General features: G+C 39.3%; 1 protein-coding gene across 4 annotated transcripts in view; it reads left to right on the top strand.

The window, feature by feature from the left end:
- Positions 1 to 236: 236 nt before the first annotated feature.
- TOX3 (TOX high mobility group box family member 3) overlaps positions 237 to 24,937 on the top strand; it is a 77,501-nt gene continuing 52,800 nt past the window's right edge. For 3 of the 4 annotated variants that reach the window (XM_083794841.1, XM_083794839.1, XM_083794838.1), the window contains exon 1: positions 237 to 923. In XM_083794841.1, coding sequence (XP_083650967.1) covers positions 822 to 923 — 102 coding nt within the window. In that variant the 5' untranslated portion in view covers positions 237 to 821. Of the gene's footprint in view, positions 3,721 to 24,937 lie in introns of all 4 variants that reach the window. The other variant, XM_083794842.1, reaches the window with a different exon arrangement.

Raw genomic sequence — 24,937 nt, 5'->3', positions numbered from 1 at the left:
TCTCCTCCGCGCACCCCCGCCGGGCAGCGGGACCGATCGATAAGGCGCCTCACAGAGAGACCGAAGGAGGGCAGGGAGCCGGCAGCGGGGCAAGTCCCCGCCTCACCGCCGAACGAGGACGGCCATGGGCAGCGGCTCCGGGGCTCGGGGCTCCGGCACCGGCCGCGGGGGGCGGCAGCGGGCGGGCGGCGGGAGGGGCGGCGGCGGCGGGGCGGGGAGGGGCGCGGGGCCCGGCCGCTCCTCCCGGGGAGCGCTGCCAGCGCCCAGCCGGCTCCTCCGGCACTTCGCACCCGCGCAGCCCCCGCTGCATCCAACTCCGGGGGCGCTGCCCCTCTTTCTCCCCCTCCTTTCCCCAGCCCGCGTCGCGTTCCCTCCGTTCTCCCCCCTCCCCTTCCCCGTTCCCCTCCGGTTGCAGCCGCTGGGGAGGTCTGTGTGTCTGTCCGGCTGTGTGTCTGTCCGGCCGGCCGTCGGTCGGTGTTGGGCGCGTGGCTCCTTTGTGTACGGCAGCTGCTCCTGAATGCGGAGGCAAAGCCTGTGGCTTGGCACCGGGCTCTCCCAAAGCAGCAGCCCTGCTCCCGGCCGCCCCGGCGGACGGGCACCCACCTGGGCTCCGCGCCCGCCACCCCTGCTCCCCGCTCCTCTCCTCGTCTTCCTCCTCCTCCTCCCCGTTTACCTGCACTTTGCCGCCGCTGCCGCCTCTCCCCCTCGCAGACCCCTGCCGCCCCCCGTCCGTGCCCGCTGCCGGGGAAGGCACCTGAAGGTGGATCTATCAAAGCCCCCGGCGCTCTCTCCAAGTGCACTTCTGGGACCAAAGCACCGGCATGGATGTAAGATTTTACCCGGCTGCGGCGGGCAGCTCGCTTCCCGGAGACCCCTCCAACCTGGACTTTGCCCAGTGCTTGGGTTACTACAGCTACAACAAGGTGATTATGCCCGCGGTCGTTAATTGCCCGTGCCCCGCCGGGCCGGGGATGCTCTGGGGGCTCTCGGCGGTGGGGAGGGCTCGGGGGGCGACAGGGACCCTCCCGGGGGCCCCGCTGGGCTGCGGAGCCCGGCCCCGGCCCGCCGGCAACTTTGGGGTGCCGCAGCCCGGGGGACACAGGCAGAGGCTCCGCGGGCCGGGCATTGCATGGTTTGTCCCGGGCTGCCACCCGGGTCCGGCAGAGCCCTGGCGGAGCTTGGGCGAGCCCGGCAGGGAGGGAAGGGGGTGGCTGCCCCCGCTCCGCTCCTCCGGGTAGCTCCATCTCTGCCCTGGCCAGCCCCTAATCCCAGCACAGCGGAGGGTGGGATGTCTGGAAGGGCACCGGCTGCTAGCACCCAAGGGTAACGAGCGCTTTAATTCCGCCAGGGCTGTCGAAGAAGTTGCAGTCCCACTTGTGTTTATTCACACCTTCTCTGCGGCGCGTGTAGTTTATGGAGCAAACGTTACAGTCAGGCGCTAGGCATTCCCCAGTGGCTACCTTCATTTACAGAAAATATGTTTTAATAATATGGAGATGATTTGTTCCACAAATTACCCGAATCTGGGAAAGACGAAGTTAAGAATGACACTGTGACTCATGCTATTTTGAAAAAGCCTTAGCTGTTTGCACTGTGATGTGTCAATAGCACATTGAGCTATTAGCACTGGGCCCTCACACATGCACATAAAGATCCCTTTCACACTGTGTTTTTCCTGGTGCTATGTTTGTCCAACCTCTGGGGCCTTTTGTGAGGCACTGTATGAGATGCTGGGGAACAGAAGGGTGCTGCACAAAGTCTAAGATTATGTTAAAATCAGTTTTGTTTTTTTTTTTTATTTGCTTTTAAGAATCCTTTCCAAATATCTAGATAAAGTTTGCTGAAACACAAAGATCATGTTCAGAGGGAGAAATAACGTGGGCTCAAGTAAAGAGGTTTAGTAGCTGAACAAAACTTTCTCCCAGATAAATTGTTTTCAAGTAGAAGTCGCGAGTGTCTTTTTCTGTTGTTCTTTGCGATCATCTTTACGATAATCTTGGTCTCAGCTGCTGCAACGTTCAAGTTTGTCAGTAGTGACTTAGAGCCTGCCTCCCTTTCCAAAATGCACAGATCTACTCTCAGCAGAGATGCAGAGCCGTGCTCCCGTGGAGCGTGCACAGCCGAGCCCTGCGCATGCTCTGTGCGGAGGCTATTAGCATGCTGCTTTGTTAGTAGTTAATATAGAAAGACACGGGAGCATGAATTAAAGATGAAATGTCAACCTTAACTTTGAATGCTGCTAAGGACTTCAAGAGCTCTAAAACACGCAGTAAATATTCACTGTTGTCTGATATGCCAACTAATTTAGGAAACTTACAACACTTACTGACAGGCAGCATGCTTACTGTAAATTTCACTTATTCAGTAACTTTATTGTTATGCATGGTATGTATTTATTTCAGGAGCTGTTGCAGTTTGTTGTACAGGTTCTTTCTGATTTTCTTTTTTACGTCCAAAATGTTGAATGGTTGCAAAACCAGAAGTTTATTTTGACCACTAACTTGCAGCAAATGCACAGAGTTAGATATAACCTTTTGACTGTATTTCCCTTCCTCATACAATGAGAACAGAGCACACATTCAGAAGTCAGAAGTAACTAACTTTTGACCTATTCAAAAATGCAGTTCAGTTGCTGTGCTCCTGAACATAATTTTGGCAAGTATCTTGTAGGCCAGGCTTCCAATCTGTGGCAGAAAATATTTTAATTAACGAAGTACAGCTCATAATGCATGTGGCTTATAATAGATGTCTTTGCATGTGGAAGGCCTGATCCTGAGCAGGCTGACACAGGCGAAGCTGAGTTGCTGTTGCTGTGCTCAGTCAGGAAAGCAGAGCGTGGTGTACAGGTGTTTCAAGGACAGAAGGGGAATCTGGAAGTGAGTTCCTAGAAAGATTCTCAGCTACATTGATCTAATCTCTTCTTATGTTTATAATCTGTAACTGTAGCAATTATTGTTAGGTTTGTTTTTTTATCCACAAAAAGAAGAGTACATTTATTTTGAAATAATCTTCCCTCTCTTCCTCCTTTCTTCCCTCCCTCACTTTCCATCCATTCTCTCCTTCTCCTGTGTTCCTAAGGAAAATAAACGATTACTCTGGTCGGCACTGAGGTGACCAGAAGGCATAGAAAAAAGAGCTGAAATATTTACTCCACTGAAGTAAATGGGAGAACTGTTACTGATTTCACTGGGGACAGTATTTCACCTCAAGTCTTTCTGCAACTCATTTGAGTATCCTGCCCGCTCATCCATGCCCGCCTCATTGTTACGCTCCGAATCCATATTCTCCTTGTGACAGTGACATCGCCTGTGACGAGTGCCGGGCAGCAGGAAGCGTGATGGCACAAGTAAACGTGTTGCCTGGTTGTGTACATATGCAAAACCACAATTGTTTATCTGAAAACGTTCTTGGGATCATCAAGGCGTAGAGTTGATGGCACGTGGCCTACCTCTGGAAAACCGCATGCTGTACCCAATTGTCTAAAAATACTGAATGTGAGGCCTGCTGATATCACTGCCCTGCACCCTATGGATCAGTTCTGCCTTCCAGCTGCCTGCTGGTTTTCCTAGGACTGCCCCGTTTGTGCCTTAGGGGCTGCAGCCCCCCAGCAGAGTGCAGTCCCACCTGGGCACCCCGGCCGGGCCTGGCCTCCGACAGCGCTGGGACAGGAACAGGCCTGGTGACTGCAGGCCCTGGGGACCTGTCCCAGCCCTTGTGCAGGTATCCTGCAGCTGGGGTCCCTCCCCACAGCATGTTCTGAAACTCAAAGTTATGATTTTGAGGTCTGTTGTCAGTACTGGATAAGTACACCTAAGGGTAGGGGATGTCATCGTGATTTTGGGGTGGGGGAACGTTACTTCTGAGCGTGTGGTAAGCAGTTTAAATGGGGCCAAAAGGAAGTATCCCTGATGTTATTTGTAGCGTAGCAGTTTCCAGAAGATTCCAGATTGGGATTATTTTTGTCTAGATAGTGTGCAACGCCGTAAACATGCCGAAGGTGCGAAAGAGGAAATAGAAAGACAGCGATTTGTCCCAGGTTACGCAGTCGGTCACTGACATAATCAGGGCCGAACCAAGGTATTCTGAGACTCAGACCAGTGGTTTATGCTGAATCTCATTTGCTCTAATAGGATTACTTACATGTTTAAAGTAAAGCATGTGCTTAAGTGCTTTGCTGGATCAGGGCCATATTTGATAAGTTTTCAGAGCTGGTGTGAGAGTACAGAACTTGACCCCGCGTGTGTCTGGCTGGTGGTGGTTTGGGATAGCAGTGATGCACCTCTGTTTCAGAGTCCCATGAGCGAGATCACGGTCTGCCTGTTTCTAGAAGAGTCCTGCTGCTCTGTATACAAAACAAACAACAAAAAAAGCCACCATCAAGAAGTAGCTATAAAAATTACAGAAAGTTGAAAGAGAGCAGCTGTTGTAAAACATCCTGCTTCTGTTTTGAGCCCTTCTATGGTTCTGCTGATGGAGAGTAATTTTGGACATTTGCTATAGTTTAGTAGTTTGTTTTTTTTTCTAAACAAACTTTTTCACTTATTGAGTAAATTACTTGTCTTGTACTAAAAATATTTTGGGAACTTCTGTTCATCATAGCAAATACACTTCTTTTTATTAGAGTAACCATAATTTTCATAATGCAATTTGAAAAAGGAAAAAGAAATCTCCAAACCCTAAACACATACAGCTCAGTGCTTATCATTATATTAAATTCCAGAATCTTTACTTCATTATTTAGCTGTCTACATTTTATAATGTTTATCTCTTCTGCACAGACTGTCCTTGAAGGATACAAATTTCAAACATCCATACCTTAATTTAGGCACCAGCATACATATGTGAATGTCAGAGCTTGATGTTTTTTGGCTGAAATATTTTGCATTTTACAAAAGAAGCTCCAGAAGGTTATCTTGTTCTTCCAGAGGTAAAGCATAGATAGCAGTAGTTTAGTAGTATGCTAAACTGGGCTATAAGCCATTCCTATTAGTGTGTGTTGGTAGGAAAAATGGATTACAGTTATGCAAACGATTGAAAATTACTCTTCTTGCAAATTTAGTGTGGCTATATATGCATAGGGTTTTCTTTCATATAGCAGATGGTGAGAGACAATGGGTGCATGTATGCTGTTAAGACAGAAAGCTGCGCACTCGCTCATCTGCTCTGCATATATGCTGCTTCACATCTGGGCTCTGCTGTGGTGCAGACGGGGTGGTTTTTCTTCTGATGAAACCAGGCTGTGAGCTGGAAGCTGATGCGTGTACCTCCAGTCTGACCCTGGCAAGGCTGGCCCTTGGAGTTAGGGGTCTTGCTGGAGGCAGTGTAACCAAGAGATGGGGAACTTGCTGTTGTTTTGAGTATCAACTTAGTAAATGCCATTTTACCTTCACTGTTTCCCACTGATCTTCTGGCACACGTGGCAAGTGTGCTGACCTGTTTCTTTCCCAGAGCTGCCCTCCCCTCCCTGCCTCTCGTCTCTCAGAACCTCAGGACTGTACAGGTAACTACTGCTGGCAGAGAAAAAAGCTCCACAAATATTTGGCTGTTCAGTCCAGCACTAAAAATGTTGGATATGTGATTCTCTGTGCTTGCAAGAGGAAGTGTAATGATCCAATGACTACATCTGCAAGAACACAAATTACCCTTTGTATCATCATCACTGCTTGCGTTACGCTGTTTTACAGGAGCAGTCATCCCACAGGTTTTGTGACGTAGCTCTCTTGAACAGCTAGCTTTGAAAGGAAACCCCTGTATGCCAAGGGCAGCGACTGTGCAAGAACCTACATTGTCCAGAATGAGCTCATATAATGGAAATACAAATTGGATTGTGCAGTGCAACTTGTCTGTTGTTCTAATACTGCAGATCTGGTCCTGATTGCACCTTTTTGTTAACAAGACGTGCGGAGGAATTGGATGTATACAAAGTTTACTTAGGGGAAGCCATTTCATCCTGGTGATTTAAAAAAAAAAATAGCTGTTTTCTTTACGATGGATTATAAATTTATCAGGAAGATGCTTGTAATAATGTACAGCAATATATAGGAAGAGTTTGAGCTTAATGCTTAGAGGTAATCTAAGCATTAGTACTTTTGGTATGTGTGGAAATAAGTGTGAGTATTCCTAAAATAATGATAATTAGGAGCAATAGCAATTCTGAAGTGTGCATGTCAGGGACAGGGGCACCTGCTCACACTTCTGGCGCTAGAGCAAGAAAATACTCAGCGAATCCTCTGGGATGAGCAGAGCCTCATTCCCACAGCTCTGCCTGCACCCAGCACAGTGCATTGTATGAGGTACCACGTCCAGCCTAAGCCTATAATGAATTATCATGAATTTGTAATAAAATCTAAAATAGAAACAGGGGAAATAACAGCTTCCATTCTTTGGCAGATGCTTGAAGTGAGAGTAGCTCACATAGACTTCAAGTTCTCTGTGACTCATTTGTCACAGTTTCGTACAGTGTCTAGCAAAGCGAGGCCCATCAAATTGTGACCTTTGGGTTGTGCTGCAGGCTTTTATTAAATTTACAGTTAATACATGCCTATGTATTTGTTGAATTCCGACACTCCTGAAATACCTAACTAATGCTATTGAGCGATGATAATCTAATTTAAGAGGAAAAGAATTTGTACAGCACTAATCCTACCTTTTTATCTGTAATCACATTTCTTCTGCCATAAAATTGAGTACTGTTATACAGACCTAATGGCAGGGGTGAATTCTCAAATGCTTCAAACTCTTATCTGATAGCCGTCTTCTATACTGTTACCTGTCTGTATGATGTATTTATAGAGTGCCAGTCACCATAGTATCTTTGCGATGATTGCTACCAAAATTGAGAACTCTGAGGTGAAAATCTAATCAGGACTTTAGATAACAATGTCACACAAGAGCCTTCTGGTCTTTGCCACTGTGCTGTGTTAAGATGAAGACTTTGATGAGATCATGCTTGCAGCCACGTTTTTCATTATTTATTTTAGTAACAAGATTACTATTTCATATCTTCTCCACTGCGTGTTAGCACCTGTCAAACCGATCTAAATTCTGTTTCAAGTGCATTCTCTCTGTTTGTACCTGAAACAATATATTGAAAACCACAAGTGTTTACAGGACTGCTGAACTGGCAGAAACAAAAGGGGAGGCTGTCATTTCTGAGTGGCTTCTGAAATATGCGCCTTGGGTATCTGAATAGATGTTTTCATGAACTTTTTAGACATGTCATGGTAATGGGCAAGCAGGCTGAAAATATGGACTGTTTTCATCACATTAAAAATAACTGAGTTTACTGAGTAGAGTGCTGTAGATATGACTGACCATGGCTGCAGCCCCGGTTCTGTCTGAAAAGGTGCTCTACTGAAAGTAGCAAATACTGGTTTGTTATTGAAAATGAGAAATGTTTTAAACAAACAGTTCTTCCAGTTTGTTGTTTGTGTAGTTCATGTGCCAGCTATTGACATCGATGTTCTCCATTTCCTTCTCCATGGCCAGTTTGCCCAGCAGCCTGCGTTTTGTTGAAAATCCCTATATAAATATCAAGAGGGAAAAGAAAAAAAAAATCTTTAGAAACATGAAGAAGCCTCCAAATTGTCATCTATACTTGAGGATATGCTATCAAAACAAAACAAGATTTTTAAAGCAATCCATTCTCAAAAACAGACGCTTGAGAGTATGTCTTAATATGTCTTTTAAACTTGATTTAAAAAATAAAATCTTGGATAGAAATTTTCTTTTTCTTTTTCTTTTTCTTTTTCTTTTTCTTTTTCTTTTTCTTTTTCTTTTTCTTTTTCTTTTTCTTTTTCTTTTTCTTTTTCTTTTTCTTTTTCTTTTTCTTTTTCTTTTTCTTTTTCTTTTTCTTTTTCTTTTTCTTTTTCTTGCACTTGTTTCTCGGGTTTGTTTATGCTCATTGGAGACTGAATCAATGTGGACATCTTTCATTTACTTATATGGACATTAGATCAGGCCAACCCTTGGCATTTCATGGGGGAAACTGTTAGCAATTCAACGCTTTATTTTTGCTATTGTAAAGTTGTAATCATTCTTACTGTCTGGGTCACTGTGACCATATTATTATCACTCCTGGCCACAGGCTTGTGAGAGCTAAGACTAAATGTTAAGCAGAGGAGTGAGTTGTGACATAGTGAAGGCAAAAATGAAGAGGGTGTTTGGATGAAAGGCCGGGATTGGGACTGGCAACCTCTGAAGTAAGGGATCTGATTGTCTTCTGATTTTTATTTTTACTTTTTTTTTGGCATGACCTTGTTTGTTACTGGCAAACAAACTGGAGATGAGTGAGAGCTGCAGAGGCACGGGTATCTCCTCGCTTTCCTCTTCTGCTTTATGAAGTATGCAATTGGTGATGATGAAATAAATCATTAGTTAAAGCAGAATATTGCTTTTAGAGACACACTTGCAGTTGAATTTTCTGTAGATTTAGTATTCTAATGAGTTCAGATCAACTGGACAACCTAATAAAAGCTTGCAAGTATGTAAAATTACCAATAGGGTAGGATTTCTGGAAGATGAAGCCTATATTTAGATGGTTTGGGTCACTTGAAGTAAGTTGCCTTCATCTGTATGTAAAAGATCAACCCCCAGATTTTGGAATGATTACCTTCTAATTTTTCAAGAGTCCTCCGGCATTGAACTTTGTTGGAGTTATTACTGTGATTCAGTAGACTTGAGTTCCACAAAATCTATAGCAATAAAAGTAAGGTTCAGTTTTCAATCTGAAAAAATCTTTTCCACAGCTTCATTATGATACCGTCTTTTGAGAACTGATGCAAAGGTGACATCTCCCCATTTCGTTTTCTGAACAAAAATGTCAAGAGAAACTTTTCTGCATTTAGCATTGAAAACAACATAATTTACACTACAATTCTGTAATCAGGAAATACTGGAGAAATTAGGGATTGAAGAATGAAATAGTTTGTTAGATATGTAAATTAAGTATTGGCTTCTTGTGGTTTGTTTTGTTTTGTTTTTGCAAGGAACCCATGCATGGAAACAACCTGAGCTGTGTGAATCATCCTTTCTGTCCCAATGGGGCAACTCTTATATTTAGTCAGTGAATTATGTAAAGGTTTGTAGGTTCAGGACATATTTAAAACACATCCGTATTGATTAGCTGTCTAATTTTGATATGAAAAATTGTGTTAAAACCATGCAAAAATCAATTGCTGCATAGTGGAGTAGCTTGTTTTCAGAGCAGGTCATATTTATTTCCTGTTCTGCTTTTTATACTACTCTTCATAGGCATAAGGCTTATACAAATAGATGAATTTTGAATGGCTTAGGGGACTGTATTCAGTTATTCATAAAAGTGCATTTTTTTAAAGCTGTACTTTTATCAAACTGATCACGGGTTAGCAGTCCTCTGCATTTTTTTTTTTAGGAATTTGTTTTTTTAAATAAATAATAAAATCATTAGGCATAGGAAAATAGTCATTCCGTTTGCTTTAGTAGGTTACTACAGTTACTTTTGTGGGTTCTTAGTAAATGTGTGGATGAAATTATTATAATAGGTGGCCATGTAAATACGGGGATATCATACTGTTGATTTGGTCTAGTGAAAACCTTTGATAGCTGTGGTTTCTTACCACAACCCAATGTGTCTCTTTTTCTCCTATTGTTTTTCTTGATATGGTTAGAAATACACTAACCTTACGGTAAAAAAAAAAAGGGGGGGGGGGGAGTTGTTGCCAACTCTAAACATGCGGCAAAATAAATAGAATTTTACAATGAATTTTCTGCACTTTTTCCACAGGGGAGCTATAGGTAAAAATGAGGCTGGTTTCAAGGCTGTACCCTGGATGTACCACAAAGCTAAGCATATTATGAGGTGCAAACTTGAGAAGTTCATTGAGATGCACAAGTGAAAACATTTGTACTAAAAGTAATCGTTGAACCAAACAATGTGTTCGTGTGCACATGACTTCATGTTTGTGGTTTTCTAAGTGTCCAGTAACTGTATTTCACATGATAAATCGATACAAGTTGCTTCATTTTGTTCTGTTCTACCAAATAATTCACAAGTGCAAAATTTTTTTTTTAAATAAATGTATTGATCAGATGCTTTGTGCTGAGGTCTTGGATGCTGCTGCTGTAATGTGCACAGGTATAGTATGGCTTGTTGAAAATAGGTAATTGTTGTTTCAAGGATTTGACAAGCCATATGGACACACTTTCTCTGTGCTCAGTTTGGATGGTTTTCGTACTTTGGTCTTTTAAAAATGTGTGAGTCAAACGTGTGCATCAGTGGCTTCCATCAAGTGTGGTAGTACCCCATACTCTTCCACTAGTCATGCCATGACATGATGACTTGCTTCTGAGATTTGGCCTTTGTGGGATCAGTTTTGTGGGTGCCTTTTCTGTGAGAGCATCCGTGGAGCTTGCTCGGTCAGCACATTCCTGGGGCTGCTTTCTTGTGCCCCCTTGGCTCTGCTGCCTGCTTTGGCTTGGACTGGCTGGCTGAAGTCATTGGAGCCACCCACAACAGTTGACATGCAGCGAAAGGTAGGCAGTGTAATCTAGGGCTAAACATAGCTCAATGAAAGGAAAACATCAGTTCTGTTCATTAAATACATGCTTGAGTAGGCAAAACAATAGTGCTTCAGAATTCTGCATATACAGATTTGTGTTATGTCCAGTGTACAGTTTAGTGATGAATATTGCTCTTTTTACCTGTAATTATGCTTAAAAAAACAACAGCTATTAACTTGTATTGTAAGATTCTGCGTATATTTTGTCTCAATCTGCAACTATAGTTTACCCACTTTAAGTAGCAAATTGTTTTTTCTAAATTTAGTCAGCAAACAACTTGTGGTAGGATAGCAGCCTTTTTTGTCTTTGTTAGAAAACGTTTGAGAAAGGATGGCGAGGCTTGGCTTTGAATTCTATCAGCACAAATATATTACTGGTGATAACATATCACACAAGTGTGCTGCCTATCTTCCTGTATTCTCGTCTCTAGTAAATAGCAGCTTTTTCAGGGAAGGTCTCAGAATTTGCCCTTTTGTTAATAGTCTGGCGGAGAGTTTACATACCAGAAAATAATCCTGATTCTTTACTTGATAATGTAGTAAAGAGGTTTTGTGAGCTTTGTATTGGTTTTTGTAAAGAAAATTTGGCAGCTGTTACTTGTCATACATATAACTAATAAACGTTGAATCGAAAACGTGACTCTTGTACAGTCACACATTTTTAAAACGTAGACAACAAGTATTGGTCTGAATCAGTTGTAACAATCTTCCACTGCTGGGAAAAGGTGGGAGGTGGCTTTTTGTCACTGTCCAGGATACATACATCAGGATATATGCCGTGCGTCTACTGCGTCTACTTTTGAGATCATGGGTCTCCTTGTCATTGCTTCTGCTTTCACTAATTAACTGAATTCTGCTATCGCCGTCTCTGCATCGTGTACCATGTTGTTTGACTGTATGCTTATGCAAAATTATTTATAAACAAAATTTTTTAAGGTTATCCTATCATAAGCAGTAAGTGAGAGACAGTGATGATAAAGAGCTTGATTCATATTATGACTAACTGCAGGTGAACATTATGTTGTTATGCCTCACTCTGTGTTTCTGTGACTCAAAAATGATATTAAACTCCATTAAAATCTCATGACATCAATAGAGTAATTAAAATGCATAGGAAAGGATAAAGTCTAGAAATCATAAGAATATAATAGCTTTCTATAAAGTTTTAGACTATATCAAGTATTTATAGGTCTTCTGAGTTTCATTTATTCTCTGCGTGGGAAAGAACTGATACCAAGCATACACCTTGCTCTCTGCCCCCCAGGTGTAACCTTTTTCTTTTAAAATAAATGTGAAAGTAAAAAAGACAGAAGAATTTCCATGGAGGAAAATCAATCCTGGTCCTTCAGAATCATGAACTCAGGTTGATACTTTGCAGCTGCAGTGAGTACGAGCAATGCACAGCACAGCCCTGGCACAGAATTTTAACAGTGAAAAATCGTCCATCTCCTACTTCTTTTTAACTACAGCTTTTCAATTTCTTCTTATTTAGTTGAGTCTTCATCTTCCACACTGCTATGGTAGGAAGCAGTCATTGCATTCTCTGGTGCCAGAGGAAGTACCCATTTGTTAATTTAGGCAGGGAAGAGGGAAGAAATGCATGCTTTTTGCATTTAAAGATTTCCTAAAAGCTTTGGAGAACTGATCTTTGGTCCTCATTTGATCAAAAGAGAGAGGTTCTTCTCTTGCTTTCCCATTCCACCGCCTGATGGTATCCAAGCGAAGGAGCTCCTATCTGCAGCCTTTTTCTGACACTCCAGTTGCCTGGGATCTTTGAATGTAGAAATAATAAATAACAAGATTTTAGATGATGAATCTCAGTATGAATGCTAGAAAGAGGGCAGTTGCTTTATTGATCCCAGCTGCTGAAATTTTCCCTGTGAAGATGATTTATGTTTATCTTAAATAAATAAATAAATAAAAATCAATGAGAAAAACAAACAAACTGAACTTCATATAAGAACTGATTTGAAACATACTCAACATTTTCTTTCTCATCCTACTTTCCAAAATCTTCTATATATACAAAGAAGCGGATGCAGTCCTGCTCCTGCACATACCCTCTTTGAAGAAGAGAGATGTTTCTGCTTCTCAGTTGAGCTTCATAAACTTGCTGGAGAAAATTCAGCTTAGCGGATGTGTTTTGAAGTGGTAGTTTCTTGGGTGCTGAACCATTCATTTCCTAAAAGGATAAAGCCACTTCTTCGTACCTGCTGACAAAACAAAAGAAGCAATTCTAATAATATGTTATGTGTAGATGGGCTGTAGCATTGGTAAGCATTCCTCTGGCTGCTAAAAAGCACCAGCTTTATCCAGCCTCTCGTCTTTACCAGAAGCAGCATCTGCCTCACTAGAAAGCATAAAAATGGTCTCCAGTTGGTTTTGTCTGCATTTTTACTAAACAAATGAATCATCATGATGTTTTCCTCCAGCTTAGACACCAACTGAAAATGAAGCTACATTCAGCTGCCTCAAGTTGGGAAGGTGAAGATAATCTTCATCTCTGAAGTGTGAAAGAACTGACACGTAAAATTGCAGGTCTGGCAGCAAAGTTTTTTTTTTTTTTTTTAAATAAGTACCTTACAGTTGGAGAATCGATTTTCCTTAAGAAAAGAAGACATAAGAGACCCAAAGTATCAATGCTTTAACAGTAATACTGGTAACATAGCAAAGTGAGAGGGAAGACAGTGTTATTACAGGCATGCCTGTAAAAATGCTGGCTGTGAGCTTAGGCTGGGAATGAGGGGGAAAAAAGCCTTTCACTTCCAGAGTACGATGGTGAAGCAGCCTTCCCATCCGAGTGGGGATAGATAAAGGAGTGGCAGGCACTTCTAAGGCTCTGAGTTTATGCTAAATATTATGTGGTGTGGTTGGCTGAAAGAAACAGGGACCCTGAGGTTGTTTGTACTTTAAGCCTTGTTCAACATGGTTCTTTTAGATTCCCTGCTTATGTTCTTGACCGTTGATTTAGAAGTTTTGTTATGCACTGTGTGATCTGAAGCGTGCCTCTGAGTCAGACAAAGCAGCCATAGATGTGATAGTTACAGAGTCAGCAAAGATTTTGGAGTAATGCATGACAGCTAAATAATATTTGTCTGAAGTCTAATTTGGTAGTGGAAAAGTGTTATTTCTGAGATTTAGGTTGGGGAATTATCCAGTATCTGTGAGCACGGGGGAATCACTTGTTTATTCCATGAGGATTGGCCTGCTTTTCCTTGGTGGTGGTAGGGATGCTGTGGAGGGGAGGAAAAGGCCTTTATGCCTCTGGAAGAGGTGATGGAAAACTCGCATCTAAAAGTTTGATAGACTGTACAAACGTGATATCAAATTATCGGATGATTTGTCTCAGTGTGAGTGTTTTCAAAGCATGTGTCAGATAATCATCTCCTTCCTTACCTCCATGCTCTGGTAACTGCTTCACTTCCAAGGTTCTGAAAAATGATCTGGTCTCAGGGGACTGAGTGAGAACTTCATTGTCGTTTGGACAATGGGGCTAAGCAGCCCTTCAGACAGGTATGCAGAATGCTGGCAAAAATTTGCAGCCTGTCTTAGCATCCAGTTGTGTTCATGAACAAGTCTGTTTCTCTTCTCTGGAGGGCATAATAACTGAGACTGATCATAGTTAGTATCTGTGGTTTTCCTTTAGATTGTGAATGAAGCCAGGGTATGGCTTCCTGTCTGCATAAAAAGTGCCATCTGCTATCACCATTGTAAATATTCTAGCCTTGCAAGAGCAGCTAGTACAACCAAGAGGTTCTTCGAAGCTCTGCTCCTTCCATTCCACCCCACAAGTTGGGACACTGAATTCCTCATAGCCTGACGTGGCTGGTTTGTGTGGCAAAGGCTGGGAAAACTCTGATTCCCTAATATAGTCAGTAGTTTCTGCCGTTGCAGAACATAGCCCTTACATTTTTAAATTTAAGCAAAACTGTTGACAGTACCAGATATTTTTATAGATATAAGCGGAATTACAGTAGAGTAAATAAAGGATTAGAGGTAAATTATAGATTAGTGGTTAATATCAAAGGTACATAGGAGCAGCATAATTCCATTCTTTTGATCTTTCCTTGAAAAGTCCAGTTTATAATCCTATTTAGGTAGGAAATTGATGCATTTTATATGACTCTTTATATAATTTTATGGAGTATTTGTGTTTGCAACCATAGTGATGAAATGCATGTTTTTGGCTGGAGTTGCAAGTTGCAAGGGTCCTTCTATCTTAGTTTGATTTCACTAAATAAGTATGTCAATTGAAAAGGAATTCAGTTCTAGAAGAGCCCTTGTATCATTTTTCTGTAAGCAAATCTGAAGTTTTTCAGAGTGAAGCATTCCCATGAAATATGCTTTATCCTGTAATGTTCATTTGCATCTGTTTTTAGTCCAGTGTACAAAAATAACAACATAATTTCTTACCTACCCATATAGGGAAATTTCTTCTGTCCTCTGTGATTATTAATATGTCCTTCTAATCACTCTTACGGATTTTTTTTTTTGGCACATTTCCATTCCTAGCCTATGATAGAAAAATGTAGGTGGCATGTTTGTTCATTTTAAACTGAGATTATCTGATGACTTCCTGAGAGGGTCACGTGGCTGGAGTATATAAAACAAACTTCTTCCAGTAACTTTCTTTGAAAAGGTGCACTGAATAAAGGTACAGTTGAGCTGAACTTACATGTTTACAAAAAGTATCTTGAGAATTCACCAGGGGTGGGATTAGTTTAGTTATTGTTTAGAAAAAAGGTGGACTGAATGTCTGGTACAATAGTATACAACACAGGTCAAAGGCCTGGTAAATCATAGTTCTTTTGACAGCCTCTTATTTGTAGCACTGCATTCGGTAGGTAACATTTCTTTTTGTACACAAACATTTGTTTTTAGCTGTTTTTGGGTCTCAGACTCCAGAAATCTGGAGAGAAGAAGTCCAGAACAATGTAAGCAGCAGCACATATCCACTAGCTCTGACTTTTTAAGGATTGGCTGGTCTTCTAGTAGCCTAGTTTTTCAAGGTGCTGATTACTTGCAGTTGCAGCACGATTTCCTGGGAGTTACTGAACTCTGAAATGTACTTTGATGATTTGCTGTTATAAGTCAGTTTGGGTGTAAAAGTCTTATTTTCAAGTTTTAGTGCTGTTATTTCTTAATATGTCTTGGAACGGGTGCATAATTTTGTGCAATTAAAGTGTCATTAAGTGTACTTTTTAAAAATAGGGTTCCAGGTTTGTCACTTCTGTGAATTGTGTTGTTCGTTTGTTGTTGGAGTTAAGCTTAGAAGCAGGTGGCTATAGTTGGTGTAAAAGTTTTCTTCAAACCCTCAATTACCCAAAGTAATGGTTCTTCCTACTTTAGTTGCTTAATACTAACAGTATGATTTTATTTGCTTACTCTCATATGTCAAATTGGGAATTAAGTATTTTCTCTGGAGGAAAAAAAAATTTTCTTGTAAGGCAGACCTTAAAAAAAAAAAAAAAGCCTGTGAGATCTGTGAGGGTTGTTGAGGGTCGCAGAACACTAAGGCCCTGTGTCAGTGCTTCCTTGTCTTTGTTGATTATGTAGGGTGCTTGTGCTCCAAAATGATGTCCTCTGCTTCGCAAGTACATTAAATGCCCAAGGAAATGTCTGTCAATGGTGGTGTTACCCCTCACAGGTTTACACCTTTATCCTTGGCCTAATGTATCAAAGCCCTTCCATGGTATACTGGTTTGAGAAACATGGGCTGGGGTCTGACTGGCTGGGGAGCAGACCTGTTGAGGAGCACAGGCAGGTGCTAGTGGCTAGTTGGCTGAATAAACTATCCAGAGCAAGTTCGTGGAGGGCCAGCAACATGGGCAGTGCCTGGAGCAGTTGCTCTGCGAGGAGAAGCTCAGGAGTGGGACTGAATTCAGTGCTGCCTGTGCTCTGAGCAGAGGTTGGATTGGAGATCTCCGTATCTCCTTTCCAACCTGAACGACTCAAAGATTGCACAAAGTGAATAGGTAGCTGAGATTAACTTGATCCTCCTTGTACTGTTTTAGCAGGAAAACACAGATCTGGAAGAGTGGCAATGTTTCAGCCTTCAATTGGGAGGTCCATGCAGCGAGAAAACCGAGCACTGGTTTCACATTCTGGATAGCTATCCAAACGCTGTTGGTAAAAGAGTTGGTTTCCAAGTTAAAGAATGAGGATGGGAATCCCATTCTGCAGGGTGTGCATGTATTGGTGCAAGTGAGTCCATAATTATGACCTGTCTAAAGCGTATGGATTTAATACAGTCAGCTGGATAGCACTGTCTTTGTAGTTGTGTCTTAACTCGTGACATCCTAAAAGCAATGATTTTTGTTTAGCTCCACGTCATCTTGGTTTAAGGGATTGCTAGTTGGAGCCCATCAGTTTGAGCTGGCAGATGTAACAGTGTAGAAAATGACAGGGTGTAAAGCCTGTATCTGTCAAACTCCAATCTGGAATGCATGTCCCTGGTACCTGTTAACTGTTTGTATGTGACTGTTGCTTCTGTAATTAAGTTTCAGAGTTTCTTCCTTCTTTTTCAGAATTGTAGTCATGGGGTAATGCAATTTTTATTCTCTTAGTACTCTTTAGAAAACTTCATCCAGAGCAGGGCAATTCAAGCACCAAAATTTTCTGAAAACCCTGTTACTTTTTACACACAGAAGAATAAATCACAGTGGTTTAGCAAAAATTTGGAGATGCAAAGTAGTTCTAGAAAATAAAACGGTTGCGCACAACATTTGTGGAAGAAAGTGTCCTGAATGGAGCTTTTAACTTAAATGGGGACTAATTACTGCGTTCTTCTTCTCTAATTTGGTGCCAGTTTCTGGTTGCATAGAGGCTTAAGTGCCCTTGGGTGAGAGAAATGGGGAGTATGGTGTCCTTTAAAATTAGAGACTGAATAAATTGATACCTTTTCACATCCTAATTCAAATTGTGGTATCTAATGCTACTGAGGTGTGGTACCCCAAATGACTGCATATGTTAGGGTATTTTGGATTCTGTGTTTACAACACTAGGAATTTATCTGATTTTTCAGAGAATTAGATGTTACCGTTATGAAAGTGAAACACTTGAAAATGAAAAATGTCTATGGCTCACTCCCCCCCAGCCTCCAGTCACCCTCTCTATGATAATAAACTAAGCATTGACCATTTAGTGCAGCCTGTAAATAGAAAGTGGTAGTGATTCAGGTCCCTTATTGCAAGAGTGTAACCACATTGCTTTGTGGAACCCAAACAGTAAAACTGAAAAGAAATTGTCATTTTTCTTCCAAAACCAAAGTCATGGAAATCTACTTCGAACATTTAAAGGAGCAGTAGGTTGGAAAGTAACTATTACCACTTTTATTTCTTAGTACGTTTCAAAGCAGCTTCTTTAATCTTATTAAAGTATTTTATAGTCACATCCATTTAATCAGAAATAATGAGTGTTTCCAGCTATATAGACTTCAGTTACAGCAGTCCTATATGTATCAGGATTTCTTACATCTGGCAGAAACATGGCACTACCTTTCTGGAAACGGAGCTTTCCTTGTGTTCTTTTGTATTAGTCAATAGAAACCCTCCTTGAAAAAGGATACTCATCAAAGAATGTTTTATGAAACAGAAAACAGTACTCATAAACCCCATTGGATTCCAAGAGTTATTACATTTTACATCATATATGGTTTATTTTTCCAGATGCCACAGTTCAAAATAATGTATTTTTAATACCACTTGCAGAATTCTACAGATTCATAATAGCACATGACATGTTAATATCCTCTGTGACATCCTACTGGTCATATCCAACTGTGATAAACAGTTGTATATGCTGTAAAAATGACATCTGTTATAAAAATAAAGATAATGCACAAGGATACAAACAATCCCTTAAATTTGTAAAGACTGTTACAAATCTTGAATGTTAATTTGAAGGAAAAAAGTACATGCTAATGCTAAGTTTATGCCTTCAGTTAATAGTCCTTTATTCCTTCAGGAAAAAAAAGTCAAGCAGCTATGCTTTAAATGAATTTAATGAACTGCAAAGACTGACATTTTCACTATAAAAGTCACACTTCATTTAATGAAGTAGTTAAATATTGATGCTATATTAAAATACAGGCTGAATAAAAATGGCAATATGGTTTTCAAAATAGGAATCTGAACTGTTTTTTTTTTTTTCTTGTTATATTGAAAATTTCATGAACTGAGAGAAGGGAAATATAGCAGAATATTTCCATAATAAACACAAAACACTGTTGAAATAACATTAAAGTTGAAAGACATAAACCCATAAAAGCAAGGAAATTAAGTCACTCTTACCTCAGTGGTCTTTGTGCTTAAGCACTGAATCTCTTAAATGAATGGAACCAACCTTCAATGTTCAATATTTCCTAAGATTCATGAAAATGAAGACAGATTGTAACCCTGTACTACAGGTGGTACATAAAAGAGCTAGCCGCCATGTATTCACCTAGGATGACTGCTTATACCATGGTATTGTGTGACCTTAATTCAAGTATTTGTGTTATAAATACTGTGATTTTGCTGGCAGTATTCTGGCATGTTGATTGTTTGTGGTTTGTATATACTTCCATTGATATCATTTGGATTTTTAACTTCTTTTCTATTCCTGCACTGTCACCGTAACAACATAATATTGATAATGGATACAGGAACATTGGTGATGAACATGCCTGAGGTTTTTCTCAGGTCAAACACCTATGTGATGATGATGGGAAAACAAAGCAAGAATCTTGTAGATGTGGGTGGGAGCCACAACTGAGTGATGGCATGATCGACTTCCCTGTGATGAATTGAATTACGTTGTATTGTACTTCGTAAAGCTGTATTAATTCTGACATCAGGCCTCCGTGTATAGTAAAATACTGAGGATGACAGCTTTGGCCCATTGAAGTCAATGGCAAAACTCCCATTAATTTCAGCAGCCTGTGATATCATCCTCAGTGGCTGACTTGTAAAACAATGGTAAATTGATTTAGCACATCTTTTTTTTTTTTTTTTTTTCCCTGGGGAAAGATCTCTGCTTCATGTAAAATGACTTGACTTTTATGCTCTTACTGTTAAAATGTGAATTTTAATTCAAGATAAATACAGTCTGATTTTTTTCCCCATACCTAACATTATTTAAGTATCAAAATGATGGGAGAAAATGGAGCTACTTTGAAAGTGGTAGGTTGTATGCACAGTTCTATACACAATTACTAGCAGAAACCAATGATAAGGAATGCAGACTTCTTAACGAAGACTAATGAATCACTTCTGTAAGTATCAGCTGTCAAGTATGGTCTCTGTGTGCATCATTTGAAATGTGTTTTTTTTTTCTTATGCAAAGAGTGTTTCTTTAAAGCAAACAACAAAAAAGAAAACATTGGAATCTGAAGAAATAATTGTATGAATATATATGCATTTAGAAGACTTGCCATATTCATGTTTATGACAGTGGTCCTCCAAATTCTGTATAACGTGGCAAGATCATCATCTTTTTGTGTAGTCACGTCTCCTGGTATTTTGCCACAGCAAGCATGAAAACGATATACTTAGTAGAACATAAAATTCTGTAGGGTGTTATGGAAACTCACCAGAATTTATCTAGAATTAATAGAGCATTGAAGAATTTCTTCCTTTCCCTGCCATCAGAAGTAAGAAAATGGATGCCAAGTCTATGTTCATGCTAACTGTGGTCCTTAAGTGAGTTCTGATTGCACAGTGGCAGTGGCTCCTGGTTGCTGGTCAGCTGTCTGCGTAAGGCAGTGTCCCCATTGACTACAAAAGGATCAGGGATAACCCAAGAGAAACCGTTGGTGGCATGTTTAGCAATATGTGCCCTCGAGTGCGTTTATCTTTAAACAATTACAAAAGGTACCTGAAAAGGTATTTGTATACTTGTAACATTCAGTAGTTAGATATCAGAATGCTTACACTGAAACCATAGCAGTGCTGCTATCTCCAACAGTAGTATAGGGAAAAATGTTTTATTAAACACTAATTTCACTTGTTATTTAAGAAGTAGCTGGCTTTGCACACATTAATCTCTTTTTCTTTTTAATTCAAGGTTGATGGTCTAGGTCTTACACATTGTATTTATGAATAGGGCACTCAATAACTATGCAAAATATCTATTTCTCCCATGGGAATTTGTGCTTTGATATATTCTGATCCTTATTAAATTTAAACAGGATCAAATTTATACAGCTTTGGCAGAGATTTATTAAAATACACTGAGTGGACAGCTTGTGGGAGTGCAATGTGCTGTAATAACATATGCCTCTTACCAGAGAATAGTAATTATTGAGAATCAAATAAATCTGTAGGAGGTTAAGTATATATGGAAAAGATATCAATTGTAGTTTTCTACAGCTAGACAGAAGTACTGTCTGAAGATTTGTTGCTGTATAAAGAAATGAACCACATCCTTTTAAAACCCTAAATATTCAGTGTCCTTTACTAACAAAGCCAATGTTCATTGTCTTCAATTAAAAATAAAAAGACATTTGCTCAGTAACATTAAATTAATTGTTTAGTGCTATTCATCTACATAAGGACTTATTTACATTTATACCAAAGGTTTAATAAAAATAGATGAATTTATTAAATGCAAATGAAAAATGTTTGGTTTAAAGTTTTGTAAATTTCTTAATCAGAATCGTCCTATCCTTGGAAAGGACAACCCAAGTAATGCATGCAGATTAACCAGAGAATTTTTCTAAAATTACAGATATATTGTATAACATCCATTATTCATCCAAGTCTCAGCAGTGATCTGTGGTGGTTCAACAGTGGCCTTTAACCTTTTAGTTGATTGTACGTAGTAATTTCACTAGGATAAGAATTGAAAAAATGATAGTTGAGTCAGTAAAAGCCATACCTTCTGGAATAGTTGTGGTTTGGATGAAGCTTCTGTATTTTGTGATAAAATTCTTTGGGCTTTCAAAGCTTGAGACATGTAAAAATGGTAATTTTGTCACTGAACACAGAATAAGGACAAACAGCATATATCTTATCCGTTTCTTCACTCCTGCTAAAAAGATTCAGAGTTACGTGTTAAGACAGGAGGACTTAAAGGCAAGTGTTCCATTTTTAAGTCTTGAGGTTGTCCTATGCCCTCAGGGAACATACCAGAAACATCTAGGTGGTTTGGGGTCTTTCATGGTTTGGATATTTCACATGTTTTCTTTGGAAAGCCAAAAGAGACAGACACCATAGTAATTTTTTTCAGTCATGTGTGGATTTCACTGCCTTGTTTTCCATCTGAGTCTTCCCTACTGACAATGTCAGTCTAGAACAGATTACTTTGAGTAGTAGTAGTTGAAAATCTGTAATTTTGGTTCTGCAGTAATGTGTAATAAGCCATTATTATCATTTTTAAGGGTTAAGAATCTTTTGAAATTAGTAGTATCCATGTAGACTACCTGGTACGTTTGAGCCTGTGTGTGATTCAGTACTGATGTGACCTTCGGGCTCTGGGCTTTGCTGGAGACTGTAAGCAGAACAAGGAGGACTATATGATACGCATTTCTCCTTGTCTTACGAAAGGAACAAGTCATTTCAGCAGGAAATTTATTTATCAGGGCTTATTATATTAAGAAAATGATCTTTGTTTATTTTTAAAAAGAAAATGCATTTAGATTATGATTATAGTTAACTTAAAATTAGTATCAGAATACGTCTGCATTTTATTATGAATATCTCATGAAAGCGGTCTACTTTTTGGTAAGCAATGTAAAAGATATTTATTTTGGTGCTAATGCTTAGGCAATTATATCCTTAATTTAAAAAAATGCACTGATTCACATTGCTCTAAATGTGATTCAAATCCATTTCACTCTTTATCACTTCGGTGGTGGTTCTTTTATTAGTAGCCTCAACCTTCTTTCATCCTACAGTTCTAAAATAGTTCTAGATTTCTTTGAAATAAACTAATGTAACCCGATTATTTCAAGCTAGCAAGAGTATTCTCTTAAAATAATAGATGTTCTTAAAATAATAGATGTTCTGTTTCTGTCCTTTATCTAACAGAAGAAACACTTTGTATTTGTTAAAATAAAAGTCAGGGTGTTTGGGTTCCAATCCCATTTTGGTTATTACACTTCTGTATGACCTTGGGCAAGTCATTTATTGTGCCTGTCCCTTGCTGATTTTTTTTTTATGAAAATAGAGATGATGATATATAGGGACCTCTTGGTAATGCTCAACCTTAATTCATTGCCATCTGTGGAGGGCTCTGGGAGACCTGTCTAAGGCACTACTGCAGACGTTTCTATCCATACATGTGTATTATGACAGCTCATAATATGTATTGTTAGATATGAAATAGATATGAATATATAATGTGTATCAGCACGTTTGACTACTCTCCTGTATAATTACAGTTTTTATTAATGAGTCATGCTGTGACACTACTGATGATTTTGTTCCCATTCATGTCTGCAGTAGAAAGAGATGTTCAAAGTATGAGCTAATTTCTTTTCTTTAGGATCACAGGTGTTTTAACTCAGAATGTCTATTTCTGTGGGGTTTCAGGATCTCTTTTGAAAATTGGTACATTGTAAAAATATATACATAGATCTTAAGGTATACTGGGTTAATAAAAAACTGACTAATTTTGCTGAAAAGAATTGCAAAGTAAAATCACTAGAATAAGTCTACTTACAATGTGATATTATTTAGATAGCAAAACTATATTGTAGGTATCTGCCTAGGTACCCTATGTTTTTGGATTTAGGGCTGTATAGAATCAAGTAACTGGAGTGAAACTCGGATTATGACGTGCTACAGTTCAAAGAAAATCTTCACCTCATCTGTTAAATATTTCTAGGTCATACTTCTCATTTTCTCTGAAGCAATTCAAGCAAATCCGGTGTTTTGCAACTGATTTCTGTTTCTGTGTTTTCTTGGGAATAGACTAATTTTCTTTGGTGTAATAGAGATTAAGGAGTCCTTTGCTTATAAACAGACATAAAACAGTTCCTAGTTTAAGCATGGGAAATTTATCATTAAGTAGATAGCTTTATTTGTTGATGCAGACTACATAATGTGTCTGCATTATGCTGTTTTGTATTTACTTTTATTAATTCTTTTATTCTTTTATTATTTAATTCTTCTTTAATTACTTTTAATCTTTTTATTTTATTACTTTTAATGCTCTTAATATGTTATTAATTTTAATTATTTAATTATTCTGAGTAATAGTACAATTGTATATATTTGTGTTTTTTAAAGTATTTAATAAGGACAATCATCTTTTGAAATTATTTTCTTCTTTAACTTCTCATGTCAAGTGTTGTGACAAGGTATTAGGTAACAAATTTATTCATCCATCACAGCAAATCAAGTTGGCACAGTGGCTTATGAAAGATCATCATCCGTACTGATATCTTCAGGGTCAAACAGTCAGATTGCTTCTTACTTTTAGTTGGTGCTACTGCTTGTAAGCTTTGCTACAGGCCCTCGTAGAAGAATATTCTTCAGTGTATCGAGGGAATTATTAAGGATTTTAAAAAATACCTATACATTTACTCTTACTATTTTTTTATTTACTGACATACTTTGATATTTTGTGTAGGGCAAGGAAAAATTATTTTAGATGCAAAAGCATGTTTGTAATAATTGTCTTTTTTTTTTTTTGTGCAAGGACAGTGTAAGCTGAAGGTAATAGCCATGTATTATATGAAGGAAGCTAAATAACTGCTCTAAAATGTCAGTGGCTGTGACATTCTAAAAACACTTTCTCTTGAATGATGTCTGTTCCCTCTTAGAGCTGTATTGATTAATTAATATGGCTCACACAGTAAAAGTTTTAATTTGAAGATAACATATGAGGTACAAGATATTAATTGCACCAAAGATAACATGCTAATTAAAAAGTTCATGCACAGTTGTCTAAGGTTAACAGTATGTATTGAAATACTTGGAACAGAAATCTAATTATAATCTAGTATCTGAATGCTGTATTTTTGCAAAGGTAACATCTTTTGTACTTCTCAATTCTCTTTTTCCAGGGAAGAATTCTTTGTGTGATGTTCCTTTTGTAGTGAAGCTAGATCAGTACGAAACCAAGCATTGTAAGCCAGTGATTTAGAGCAATGTAAATAATTCTGCATTGAGCAGTAGTTGAAAATGCTGTTGCAAAGATTGTGTCAAAACAAACGTATTTGAGCTTTAGAGGAGAAACAAAATGCAAACTTCTCACCTCTATAAAACAAGGAAGCTGTTTTTACCTATTAGGTACTTCTTTTTTTAGGTGGGTGAATAGTGAATAGTATGTTGTGCCAGGAAGCCTGTTGATAAAAGTCTTAGATATTAGTGCCTAGTTTGGCAATCTGGAGTCAGTCTCCTGGGCCAACCTCTGTCGCATTCTCTTAGCAAAAATGGAAAGGAGAAAAATGCAACTCCTGTGGCTCTCCTATG

Source organism: Anser anser (assembly GCF_964211835.1).
Source record: "Anser anser genome assembly, chromosome: 11".
Taxonomy (NCBI): Eukaryota; Metazoa; Chordata; class Aves; order Anseriformes; family Anatidae; genus Anser; species Anser anser.
The sequence above is the reverse complement of the archived record's forward strand: the minus strand, read 5'-3'. Positions and strand labels throughout refer to the sequence as shown.